At 45.6% G+C, this 13,967-nt stretch overlaps 1 protein-coding gene across 2 annotated transcripts in view; it reads left to right on the top strand.

Moving 5' to 3' along the window:
* The window catches only part of Nrap (nebulin related anchoring protein), a 74,275-nt gene that overhangs the window by 9,987 nt on the left and 50,321 nt on the right, over nucleotides 1-13,967 (top strand). For both annotated transcript variants that reach the window (XM_051146835.1, XM_051146834.1), the window contains exons 8-14: nucleotides 384-491; nucleotides 766-867; nucleotides 4,051-4,155; nucleotides 4,988-5,104; nucleotides 8,414-8,518; nucleotides 9,871-9,978; nucleotides 10,818-10,922. In XM_051146835.1, coding sequence (XP_051002792.1) covers nucleotides 384-491; nucleotides 766-867; nucleotides 4,051-4,155; nucleotides 4,988-5,104; nucleotides 8,414-8,518; nucleotides 9,871-9,978; nucleotides 10,818-10,922 — 750 coding nt within the window. The remainder of the gene's footprint in view (nucleotides 1-383; nucleotides 492-765; nucleotides 868-4,050; nucleotides 4,156-4,987; nucleotides 5,105-8,413; nucleotides 8,519-9,870; nucleotides 9,979-10,817; nucleotides 10,923-13,967) is intronic.

Raw genomic sequence — 13,967 nt, 5'->3', positions numbered from 1 at the left:
GGTTGGAGCGCCAACCCAGCCTCATGTTGAGACATGGTCTCCGCAAGCTCTGGATGAGATCTGTGGTTGAGATGCCCACTTGTCTCCCAAACTCAGCATTGGCTCTTCAGAGCCCGACTTTCCCTCTGCCCAGCCCATACCAGGTGCAGCACATGGCTGTGCTGAACTCCACACTGTATCCCCATGAGCCAGGCACTGTGCTGGGTATTGGGAATGGCCAGGCAGGTGAGGGGAATGCGGCCCACCATGCTGTAAGCCATTACAAACATTAAGAACTGCCAAGGTGATAGGCAGAGAGGGGCTCAGGAGCTCTTCGAGGGCCCCTCTCAGATCCTCTAATAGGTGGCAGGAGCTCGTTCACTTTTCTCTTTTCAATTTTCCAGGTGAGATTCACAGAAGACCACACACAGCACAAAGGGAAGGGCAGTTTCCCTGCTATGATCACACCTGCTTATCAGATTGCCAAGAGAGCCAATGAGCTGGCGAGTGATGTAAGTGCCTATATTGTCTTGGCAAGGAGGAAGGAGGAAGTTAACCTGGATCAGGAAGTCCAGCTTCCTGTCTGGCTTTACAAGCTTGACAAAGCCATGAAGTACCTTTCCTTCAGAGTTGTCAGTCATTTCCCCTGTAACAATGACTTGCCACTTCATGTCCGAGATGTACTCCTTAGACCCATGCGGAGACAGAGGATTCCACAAAGCATTTATTTTTAATCACGTGACTCTCATAATGGAACTCATTATGTTTTTCTTACTCTTCAAACAGGTGAAGTACCATCAACAATATCAAAGAGAAATGAAGGGAGTGGCTAGTCCTGTCGGAGCCGAAGGTACCATGACAAAGGGATGTGCAGACCAAGGTGCCCAGGTACGAGATGCTCGGGGAGCTGGCCTCTTCCAAGGCCAGTTCTGTTTGTTCCCTACAGCTGTGTCAGACATGGACGTGTGAACAGGGTTTGGACTTGGGTCCAAACAATACACAGAGCTCAGGGAGTGAGCTTGCGTGACAAATCCCAAGAGCCTTAAAGAAAGAAAGAACCGTTGCCAGGGCAGTGGTTTGGCCAATAACAAGATGTTTTCATCTGTTCCCTGAAAATGTTACAAGGAATCAGATCGGTTGTCCATTCAACCCCGTATGGACATTGAAAGGGATCGAAGTATATGCCTTGAGCCTGAGAGGCTCGGGAGGCAGCTTAGCTGGGAAGAGGGCTTGTGGTGTAAGTAGGAGGACTCGAGTTCAAATCCCACCATCTGCATAAAAAGGGGAGGAAGGAAGGAAAACAATAGCTGGGCATGGCCATGCGCCACCACAGCTCCAGTGCAGCGTGGCAATACGCAGATCGCTAGGCTGCCAGCCTAGCCCCAGGCTCAGTGAGAGACCGTGTCTCAAGGGAATAAGGTGGAACATGATAGAGCAGGGTACTAGAAGACCTTCTCTGGCTTCTGCACCCATACGCACCTACACACACACACACACACACACACACACACACACACACACACACACACACACATTCAACACACACACACACACACCACCACCACCACCCCCAACAACAACAACAATGACAACAACAAAAATGTGTATCTTGTAAAATACTGAATATTTCTCTAAGTAACATAATTTACTCCCTTTGGAGTAAATATTTCACCTAGGTTGCTAGATAAAGTGGTATATTCTGGAAAGCTCAAGTCTTGTTGCCCGTTTCATTTTCTGATGGGACTACATCAGGTCAGGGAGGAGAAAGGTCAAGATAACAGACTCACCGTGACTTACAGTTTCATATTCCTGTGTATTACGTGGTACTATAAAGTCATCATGAGATAAAGGAAAAGCTGTGTTCATCTGTAGTCACAGGAAAAACATGTGGGAGAAGTGTGTGCATGGTGATGGTACATCCAGTGAGGTTAAGTGGTGTTTTTTGTAATTATTTGGCAGCATACATGAACCAAATAGCAAGCCACAAAGAACTGATCTCTCCTCCTTAGGGAAACCAAGTCACCAGATGGCCTCGTGACTTTGAGATGTACGTGAGTGGGTTTTGACCCCTTTGCAAAAGTGTCTGCCTGAGCAAGACATGCCTAGTTTCACATTTAAATGGCAGTTTAATCCAATCATACAAGCAAACTATAATCATCTTGTTGTTTTAAACTCTGTGTGATAGACGCCTACTTATCTCATATTTTAGAAAACTCAGAAAAGATTATAAATCAATTTTATTAAAAGAAATACCTTGCAGAAGTTAAGTGTGATGATGGCTTACATCTGTAATCCTACAACTTGGGAAGCTGAGGCAGGAGGATTGCCATGAATTCGAGCCTGGAAAACACAGTGAGTCCCAGGCTAGTCTGGGCTACATAGTGAGATCCTGTCTCAACAAACAAACAAAACAAACAAAAAACTCTTGCTTTTATATTTGAAAAAACAATCACGTCTGAATTTTTTCACCATCTTATCTAACTACAGCATGCATATAGTTTCATTTGTGTTCACACACATTTGGAAAACCTCAAAGCTCATTACCAAAGAACCTTAGACTCTTAGAATCCCACCCACCCACCCAAGCATACCTTTTTCATTAACTTTGTTTGATTCTGGACATTCTGGCAGCCAAGGAGGAAGGAGGGCTTAAGTTAACCAGTTCTCATTGGGGGGCGGGGGGCGGGCAGCAGGGAGCCTGGGCACTGGTTGGCCTGGAGCAGAGCTTTAACTTTGTAAGTGCTGTAGGTTCCTGCTCACTCAAGCATGTTGACTACTGTGACCAGTGTTGAGGATGACAATGAGAATCGAGCCGGTGTTGTTGGATGGCCCTGTTAGCTCGTCTGGCATTTTGCTGTTTGAGTTAGCATGGCTTGTCAGGCCTGAGTAGGATGGAGTTAGAGGCAGGCATATAAACTATAAATATCTGCAGTGCCTTAAATACCACGCAACTCATTCTTGCTGATGACTAGATACGCCTATGAAAACAAAACTATGCTATGCCAAAAATTTGTTATTCATAGCCAGGCAATTCCCCAACAGAAATCAGTACCTAACACACACATGCACACACACACACACACACACACACACACACACACACATGCGCACACATGCATGCACTTTAAAATAAAGCTACCAACACAAAACTAGAGATCAGAAAACAAAAACCGTGGAGGCCACCACAAAAACCAAACAGCAACAAACTTAGATCCTTGTCCCTCCTCTGAACTTACCTTATTATTTTTTTTTTCTTCACTTATTGTATTTGACTCAAAACATTCTGGCAGACATGCAACAAAAAAAAAAAAAAAAAAAAAAAAAAAAAAAGAGGGCTCAAATAGCCAATTTTCTTCCTGGTGGTAAAAAGAGTCCAGGCTACTTAATTCTGATCCAAGTATTAGGAAAATGTGTATGCTAGAGTCCATCATTGGTCTCTTGAAGGTAGGCTCTTGTCTCAGAGGAGGCCCTGGGGATGTTGCCACCCTAGGAAGTGACGATGTCACAGGAGGAGAGGAAACATTAACATGAGAATGATAATCTTCATTTCCCAATACAGAGTCACCCATTTCAGAGGCTGACAGCAACACAAACTTCCTCTTCACAAAGTTACCAAAGGTGCTATTCTACTTGGTTTCTGGTTACACAGCACGCGTCACTGACGGGGAGCAATATCGGGGATGTCAAACACCCTTCTGCGTCATCTGCCATTGGGTCTAAGCGGAGTAGTGTCTGAGACTCACGGACCCATCCCTGGCACGAGTTCAAACACTCAATAACAGCATGGGAGTGGGGAGTCTCTTGGCTTGTCTGACAGTGTGGAGATTGACGAGGATGATGACAGTTGCGTGCGTGCGTGCATGCGTGCGTGCGTGCGTGCGTGCGTGCGTGCGAGATATAGTGGTCCAGGCTCCAGGGTCTAGTATGTTACTCTCCACATGGTACATCTCTGGCAGTCACTGTCCGGTGTGGAGGAGCTTTTCTGAGATCCGTCTTTGGAGCTCTCATTGCTGACCCCACCCATGCCAGGAATGACACATTGCTGATCAAAGTTTTTGATTGACTCATCAGGTTTACTTGGAAGAATGTGATGGATCTAGGGGAAAGGGCAGCTTCCCGGCCATGATCACCCCGGCTTATCAGAATGCCAAGAAGGCCAATGAACTCGCTAGTGACGTAAGTACCGGCAGAGCCACTGAGGCGAGGCGTATGGGATGCTGACGGCTGCACTTGCTGAAGGCCACGCTCGTCTCTCAGAGCCAAGCGAAAGCAGAATGCTAGCCTAGGCCAAGGCCCAAGCTTGTGCTGTCTTCTCGATCTGTTCATAGCCTTTGATTACACTTGTCTGTTTGCATGGAAGTGGAGTTGCACAAGCAGAGAAGCTGCGACGAAGAGAGTCTTTGCCAAAACCTCACGATGAAATCGAGCCTTTTAGGGGGAAAGCTCGGTGAAAGAGGTCATGTGATTGTCAAACTGGGTGTGACCCAGTGAGTGATAAGTAGTTTTTATTTGAAGCATTTGGGCAGCTGAGCTAAATTGAGAGATGGGCTATAATTAAGCTTGGAGAAGGGCGGTGCTCACCACGGTTCTTAACGCGGGAACTTTGTCTCTGACTGGGACCTAGCACACATTTCAACCCCTGCCCTTCTGCTGCGGTTCAGTGGCACCCAGGAAGCCAGAACAGCGCCACCTGTGCCCGAGATGGAAAATGCGAGACAAGCCGACTTGAGATTCGGGGCAGGATGGGGGGTTGGAATTTCTCTTTGTGATAGTGGCCTAAGGAACGTCTCTCCCTCCTTCCAGACTGTGGTAGAGTGCAAAGTGTGAGGAGTGTGGAGGGGGCCAGGAAAAGTCTTAACACAAAAGGAAATCAAGGGGTTTTTAGTTTTGATAAGAGATTTTTTTTTAAGCCTGTAGGAGCTTTTCTTCCTTGAGAGAACTCTACTGAGTTAACGCTCACATGGCATCCACCCACAGCTCCAGACTTCCTCTTGTGTGCTTCTTCCAGGTGAAATACAGGCAGGACTTCCATAGGATGAAAGGCGCCGCGCATTTCCACTCCCTTACCGCCCAGGACAACCTGGCCCTTAAGCGGGCTCAGAGTGTGAACAGGCTTGTGAGTGAGGTGAGTGTTGGAGAGCCACACACCTGAGCTGCGCCCTCTTCCTTCAGATAGCAAACGCCGTGGCCCCAATTTAAAAACAATGCAGGTGGGTGGTGGCACATACCTATACCCATGGCACTTACCTGACAGGTATGGCAGGAGGCTCAGGAGTTCAAGGTCCCTCTGGGCTGTATAGTGAGTTGGAAGCTTGTGCTACATGAGACCCTGCCCCAAAACAAACAAGCAAAATGAAGCCACGCACCCTGTTCTCATGTTACCAGTTTCCAAATCATATAAAGATGAACAAATTGAAAATGTCCCTGTTGCCTCAACACTTTCTTACTAAGTACTCAGAAGTGCCAGTCAGCAGAGTACTGGGTGATGCAATTTTTAGAGAGTTGGTTTTTTTTTTTTTTTAACTGTGTGTGTGTGTGTGTGTGTGTGTGTGTGTGTGTGTGTGTGTGTGTGTGTGCATGTGAGTGCCGGTGCCCTCAGAGGCCAGAAGAGGGTGCCGTATCCCCCTGGAGCTGGATTTATAAGTAGTTATCTGTTGCTCACCTTGGGAGCCAAACCCAGGTCCTTTGGAAGAGCAGCAAACACTGTTAAGCTCTGAGCCATCTCTCTCGCCCCTACGCTCTAACTTTCAAGACCATAAATCGTTACATTAGTGTGGAATCAAAGTCTAGACTGTTTTAAATGGCATATTTCTCTTAGGCACTAGAGTCAGAGTTCAGAAAAGCTGGGTCGATCTCATGGGATCCTCTCTCCTTCCAGGCTGGTCAGCTGCTGGAGGGTGCACATTGTTTGACCCACCCCATGTTTAAGCCTTTCCAGAACCAGGGCTAGTTGGCAAGGCCATATGCCTCCAAGCTCGTTGGAGCTCTAGAGCTCCTTCCTAACTGCTCTCGTCATCTGCACTGTTGTCCAGTACTTGAAGACCTTTAAGCGGCAGCTCCAACAATGGTCAGGCCTTAGTCCGACACCGAGCAGATGGCTGACCCTCTGACACTTTCCTGAGCCTCATCAAGAGCCTTGAGCACTTTGAGGTAGTGGTCGGGTGCTGAGGGCTGAGACTCTGCGTTTTAACAGAAGGTCTAGATGGTTCTAACCCTCTAAAGCGGATGTCAGCATATTGTGGCCTTGGACTACATCTAGCTCACGGCTCAAATCTAGCTCAGGGCCTCATTTTTATGAAAGAAGTTGTGGTTGGGACCTGCCTCGGCCACCACTAGGCTCTCACTGTAAACTTAAGCACTCGGCACAGAGACTGTGTGGAGGGCAAAGGCTGGAGTAGTAATCTATTTTGTTAACTATATGATATATAATGTAATAATGATTATGTTAATATGTAATTCATATTAGCATGCAATATATGCTATATGTAGTAACTATAAGATCTCTTTTTTTTTTTTTTTTTTTTTTTTTTTTTTTTTTTTTTTTAGCTCTGGTAGACCTTTGCAACAATTGCACCATCCCTTTTTCATAGGCCTAGAAAAGGAAAGTGCCCAGCCTGATATACAGATCTCAGGGACAGCAGCAGCACCAGAGGCCATTGGGTAGGTGCAAGTCAGGGATGTTCAACAGTTCAACCACCCAGGATGAGTCTGGTCACATAGAAAGGGGCCACACCTTTTTCTATGTGATTATATATATAACTGAACGTATGATTGTCAAGGCATATATTTATAGGGCCTGGGGAGATGGCTCAGTCGGGGAAAGAGCTACATGAACACAAGGACCTGAGTTTGGATCCCTAGCACCCAATTAAAAGCCAGAGATGGCGGTATAAACTTATAACTTCAGCACTGTGGGTGGGGACGGGGTGGACTGAGGAAGAGCAGAGACAGCTGCATCCTGGAAATTTGCTTCCCAGCCATTGTGACTGAAACAGCAAGGTCCAGGGTCAGCAAGAGGATCTCTGTGAATTCGAGGACAGCCTGGTCTACAAAGCGTGTCCAGAACAGCCAAGGCTACATAGAGAAACCCTGTCTCAAAAAACAAAAAATCAATAACAAAAAAAGGCACTCAACATTGACCTCTGGCCTCCACATGTGGACTTATGAGTGTGTATATGTGCACACACATGCATGGACAGACACACACGTGCACACACACTTAGATTATTTCAGTCCTCTAGTATCTTCTATGTTATGTGGGTGTGTCTGTGCCTGCCTGTATGTTTGTGCTCCACGTGCTGCCTGGAGGTCAGAGGAGGCATTGGGTCTCCTGGAACTGGAGATCCTCCACACGGGTGCTGGGAACTGAACCCAGGTCCTCTCGACGAGCGGTGGCCTCTTAACACTGAGCCGTTTTCCCAGCCCCCACTTTAAAATAAGGACATATCGCTAGAGTTAAGATTCAAATACATCCATGGCTTTGCATTTTTAACCATATATCATAGTGCCAGCATGGAAGTGCAGCTTGCACACACGTAAAAGGTATAGATAGCTCCACCATGCAGCTTTATCAAGCGCTATAACAATTAGAGTTGTAAGTCCTTTGGTGAGTGACCCCACGGCCTCCTCCATCTCCTTTGCCTTCTGATTATCTGGTGAGAGGAGCCGACGCTGTCTCTTAGTGGGACTCAGCGGTATCTGCTCTCTGCCATTCCCTGGGACCGACTCAGTCTACTCACAACCGCAGCCTCACGTCCGGCACCCAGGCACCCGGGGAGCTCGAATTTCGGCTCATTTTAGATTAAAGATGGCCTGCCTCTAAGTGGGCTCCTTTATTATATTCCTTTGTAGAGCATTTCTGTTCAGTTGTCTTCATGTGTTCACAGAGAGACACACGTGTGGGTCTACGGTGGGTGGGAGGAGTCTCTAAGATGGACTTGTCTATGTAGTGGGCTCTCAGGAGAAACAGGCCACAGCTGGGAGTTTGATGCCATGTTAAAAACCCAAAACATTTTACCCCAAGCGTAGCCACGCCATTCCTAAAATCATTTTGCCACCATCATAACTGTTATTTGATGCTGCAAGGCTAATGCAGAGCCCCATACTGGGGAGACGCTGTCACTGAGCTTGACGCCAGCCCGGCCTTCCAGCTCTAAGATGACTGTGTGAAGCATTACGGTAGCTGTTACCCACAAGGACTACGTATTTGTAATTTTCAGAATTAAATAACTTGCTTTATTATTTGTTTCTATAAGGGAACACATACATGCATGCACACACACACACACACACACACACACACACACACTTTTAGTATGCTCTACCCTACTTGGCTTGAAAGTTTTGTGCAAACCATCCCAGTCGAGTCTTGGGGATGTCCTCAAGAAGACTTCAGGTTTGACTCTATCAAGCGTCTGGTGTTTGGTGTCCCAAGGTGGAGTATAAGAAGGATCTGGAAAGCAGCAAAGGTCATAGTATCAACTACTGTGAGACACCCCAGTTCAGGAACACGAGCAAGATCTTGAAGTTCACCAGTGATGTGAGTCACTATCTAAGCGTCTGGCTGCCTGGCACGTTTTGTGAGCTGAGCTTCCGGGCCTCCTGAGATGTGACTATATCCTTGTGTCTTGGTGAAGCATGGCCTTTCGGGTGCATGGTACAAAGCATTTCTGTTCAGCTGTCTTCATGTGTTCACAGAGAGACATACATGTGGGTCTATGGTACATTGCATCAAGAGCATCTCCTGGGATTACTCTGCTTATTATCAAATGATGCTATGGCCCCAGTATTGCCCTGCTTGACCATAGTGACCATGACGCCAGTGTTGCCCTGCTTGGCCATAGTGACCTATGACCCCAGCGTTCCCCTGCTCGACCATAGTGACTGTGGTTGTACATCCTGTCTGTGTGGCAGGGCAGCAGCTCCAGTTGCTGAGGCTAGCATGGGAACTGGACTGAGCACGCAGTGTCTCCTCTCACGTGACTCTGTGCTTCTGAGCCGGTACATGAGAACGCATTTAACCTCCATAGCCTGCTGGAGAGCCAGATGGGAGTTCCCCACTTTACATGTGGCCAGCTGTATGCTAGAGCAACATTTGCAAATTTGGATTTTTCTCAGAGAAGGTTTGAAGATGTATTCATTCCATTTTGATTTTCCTTTTATTTGATAAACAGCATTTAGGACAGGAATCATTTTTCCAAATGGTTGCCATAGTGACCAATTTTTACATCATGCAATTGGACAAAGATCAGATTCTATTCTTTGTGTATAGTGATCCCCCAATAACCACAGGAGATTGGCTCAGGACCCCTTGGTAGATGCTCCAGTACTCAGACACCAAATCCTTTCTATAAAATGGTATAATATGAAACACAGCCTTCACACGGACGTCAGGAAATCTCCAGGTTACTTATAATGCCCAGTGCATCAAAAATGCTACATAAATAGAACTTCTGAATTTTAAAAGGCAAGACAGTAGGAGAAAAGCCTACACATGTTTAATACAGATACAACCTTCTTTTTCAAATATCTTCAGTCTGCATAGCTGAGGCCACAGGTGTGGATGCTATGGATACAGAGGGCTGACTGTCTGTTGCCAGCTCTATACTGTCATGGTGCATTGCCACACTGGAAAAGTCTGGCAAATTTAAACCTAAGCATGTAAAAATGAACAAACACATCCAGTCTGCTTGGTGTTCTCCATGACACGTGTTTGTCTGCCTGGCTGTCATCAAGTTCTTGTGCTTTTTTGAAATGTAAGTTGTTTAAAATAAAACTACCCCCTGCCAAGTAGTGCAGTCATGTTTATTGTTAGACTTAGACCATTAAGATAAATAGTTTACATCCATCTGGTTGGGAAATTCTCACCATAAATTTGCTGTTTCCTTGTAGAATAAATACAAAGAGGACTATGAGACTCACCTGAGAGGCCACTATGAAGGAGTCGGTATGGACAGACGCATGCTCCACGCACTCAAAGTTGGCAGCCTGGCCAGCAATGTGAGTTGTGTTTAGGGAATGGTAGGGAATCAGCTGGCTGGGGTGTGAAGAATTTGGCTAATTATTTTTATCCCCCCCCCTCTTTAAAACTATGTATGTTTTGATACATAAAACCAGACGCCCAGAAATCTTTAAAAGTTAAACACAATAAAGAATGCCAGAGGCCCAGCAGCCTCCGTTAGCTCTCTTTGGCTTGAAGGATCTGTTGTAATTGGCTCAATGCAATAAAACACTCCACTTCTGAAAGATGTGGCGGTGTAGACATGTGCGATGCCTATTGGAAAGGCTGTGGGATTTCACGGGATAGCCAGACACCAGGGAGAGCATGGAAGCTCCTGACCTCTCTTTGGCTTCATCAGTCTAGTTCACAGATACACCAGGTTCTGAGCCTTACAGGTAATGAGCACTTACAGAAGATGGCTCACATCCAAAACACCCACCTGCGGCGTTTCTTCTGCCTGACGATGCTGACGTTGACTGTTATGAAAATAACTAAAGTACTCTGATGTTTTTAACTTTTCATTGGTTTTTCTTGACATTTGCCCAGAAGCACTCTCATTGTATACCTGTGTGTAAGGGCTCATTTTTAAACAGATATGAGAGGTCTCATAACTAAAAAGAGAGATACATTTATGACATATGGAAGTTGACTAATTTTGGAGTAATTAAGAATAATTCAAATTAGTTAAAGGTAGAAGTGTGAACATAATGTAATTTTCTTTTGAGGTGATGAATGCGAGTTAATTTTGTTTCTAATGATTTAAAAATATTTATGACATTCAGAAAGGGTTGGGGGAAAGTGGGAGCTGATTCTGACTTCTCTTTTCTTTGGGTCTCAGGTTGCCTACAAGGCTGATTATAAACACCACGTTGTAGATTACAACTACCCAGCCACCCTCACTCCACTCTACCAGACAGCAATGAAACTGGCCCCCCTGAAGGACGTGAGTCCCCCACTGCCCTTTCATTCTGTGGCTTGCTATGTGTGGAGTAAGGCTTGGGCAGCAAAATGGGAAGGAAAAAATCCCGTCGATGTATAGGAGATTGGAGGGGCTGGGAAGGGGCCTGGCCCCTCCCTGGGAAGGCTATGCATGCACAAGTAAAAACTCGGTTCCTGTGTAAAATTTGGGTGACTCTGCTCTTGTCTTGAACATATCCTAAAGCTTAATTTCTCCTCTGAGAATTTGGAGAGCTATGTCTGCTGAACACACTTATAATAATTATTCCAAAAATTAGAACATGGTACACGAAAGATAAAGTAAGTACAAATTAAGAATGAGTGATGATGTTAACTACACTTTTTTCAGGGCATATTGGCAAACATAGATAGGGAGGGAGGGACGGGAGAGAGGGGGGCACAGAGAAAGGCACAGAGAGTCACAGAGAAATGCACACATATACACACAAATAGACAGACAGACACATACACACACACACACACACACACAGAGACAGAGAGACAGAGAATGAGAGACAGAGACAGACAGACAGACAGAGACAGACAGAGGGACAGAGAGGACTAGATAATTCCCTATTTATTCCAGTAGTGAGCTTATATATGTTTGGCACCCCCCCCAAACAAAATAATACAATTAATTAAAATTACTGTTTTGCTATCACAGTACTTTTATTATATGTTCAGTATTGATATTTTAGAAAATACAGGAAAAAAACATAAGGAAAAAGATAAATTAATTCACTCTCAAAAAACAAGCTGACCTGATAGTTAGCCAGAGGAGGCAATCCTCAGTCTACAATCTAGTAAGTAAGTCTGCGTGTGTTCACTGACTGCCCAGGGCGCTTTCCTTCAGCTCCTGTGGGCACAGCACAGGTGACCATTTGGGACCTTTCCACCCTGTCTCTTTTGCTGAGAGTAGATGTGATGAGATTGGTTTGGCTGAATGTGAAGCAATGTCTAGACCATCTAGGAATAGGAGTTGGTAGATGGCAGCTTACTACTGGGTGAGCAGGATCTGAGAAGGTGGACGAAGTAGGGGATGGAAATTGGAAAGACTGAAGGGACCAAAACCTCATGTACCTTTTTCCCCAGGGAGTTGTGTTAGGTTGACGCACTTGTCTTATCCGAATGAAACCAAAGCATCTTTACTTTGGGTTCCAAATACCTCATGGGCTTCTTAGCAGTTAAAAATAAAACCATGAGTGTGTGTGTTTGCAGCCGAGTTAGGGAACAGCACAAACAGGTGAGATGATTCTGTAGCTTTGTGTTCACGTTGTAATGTCATCCTCTGCCTCACTCGAGTCTGTAGAGCCACCATGAAATGATACACCTGAGATGTTGTAGCTAACTCAGGGCTGACGTAGGCGGCAGTGGAGATTGGGTTGAGAGATGGCATCTAAGCTGGAGGCACGTGCACCATGCTCTGGTTTGTTACTGGCTTGCACCTGCAGGGAGGAAAACCCAAACACCAGGTAAAACGGGTAGTTATGTCCTCTGTAGCAGAACCAGCTGTGGCTGAGTGGGGCTGATCTACAAATGTGCCCTTCCTTCCTTCCTCTTAATGTCTTGGCTCTGATACGTTTTTGAGCAAATTATTTTTGTCGTAGATTATTAACATTCAGGAAGTTTTTCAAGAGTTTGTGGTCTTGCCATCTGCTGGCCTTCAGGGTGGCAAAAGAGCCACGAAATTAAATATAGCATGGATCCTTAGTGAGAGGGCATTCCTTTAGATGGATTTTTATAAACACTAATATAATTAAAATGGGGCTCTATCTTTAACATAGAACTTTCCGGATGCAGATTGAAGCAATGGCCAAACATTTGCAAAACTAATCATGAGGCTGTTAATTATGTCCTGCAGAGAAAAGTAATTGTGCTCAGTGTGACATATTTCGTGCAGAACTATCAGGAAGGAGTGTGCTATTTTAAAAATACAGTTTTGTGATGTTCTGAATCCTAATAAGACTATTATGAGTTGATAATTTTCCCTCTGAATTAATGCATTAGGCAGTCATAGCTCTAATCTCATTAGTAGCTGACATTGAAATGACTTTACATTGCCAGTTTCCCCTATATACTCCAGACACATGAAGTGTTTTCTCCTTGAACTATTAGTGAAAAAACACTAAAGTAACAGTCTCCAAACCCAACAGAGCTGTCCACCCAGTGCCTTAAGGTCCATATGTGCTGTTTTAGAGACAAACTTAACCTGTCATTTGTTTGCTCATGGAATAGATTTCCTGGTCTAAGTACAAGTCAAAAGTCCTCCATGGGGAACCCCCATGCATCTGTAAGTAATAATCCCAAATGTTCCTGGTGAGCAGGGCTAACAGAGCATAGACTGAAGGGAGCAGCCTGAGGATCAGCTTGCCAGTTGGTCTGGGATGACGGATGTAGCTCTCACCCCTCACTAGCTGAGCAACTCTTTTTAGTTCCCCACGCTGCCCTTTCTACATTGTAAGGTAGGATCATTGCAGGATGGCTGGGGGATTAGGTAAGTTAGCATGAGGGAAGCTCTTGGAGCTGAGTGCCCTGTGTTGGTCATACATAAAGTGAGTAGAGAGAAGACTTGGGATAAGCGAGCTGGAAGCCATCACGTCCAAGGTGGCTCTTGGGTTTATTTCATGCATGTCACTGATTCTCTTAAAATACGGACTTACTTGCCAGCTCTTAAAATGACAGTGGACTGGGATCAGGAACCTGGAGCAGGCATGGCCTGGGAGTTTGTGGCTGCGATGGCTCTATCTTACCCAGAAGCTGACGATTGCAGCCTTTCTTCCTACCGTCTGGCATTTGCGTTCTCCTGCCTCCCTTTTTTCTGCAGCATTCCCTGAGCCTTGGAGGACGGTATGGATGTCTTGTTTGGGATGCACACATATCCACGACTCATTCTCAGCGTCTTGCGCATCCCCAAGTCTCTGCATTTATGTCTTTTACTGAAGGAGAAGCTCCTCTGATTAAGGCAGATGGCAGCGCTGTCCGTGGGTGTAGGCATCGATAGTTAGACATCAGCACAGTGTTATGCAGGCTG

This window comes from Acomys russatus, chromosome 5 (genome assembly GCF_903995435.1).
Source record: "Acomys russatus chromosome 5, mAcoRus1.1, whole genome shotgun sequence".
In the NCBI taxonomy this organism is placed as follows: Eukaryota; Metazoa; Chordata; class Mammalia; order Rodentia; family Muridae; genus Acomys; species Acomys russatus.
This window is presented reverse-complemented; position numbering and strand designations above follow the sequence as displayed.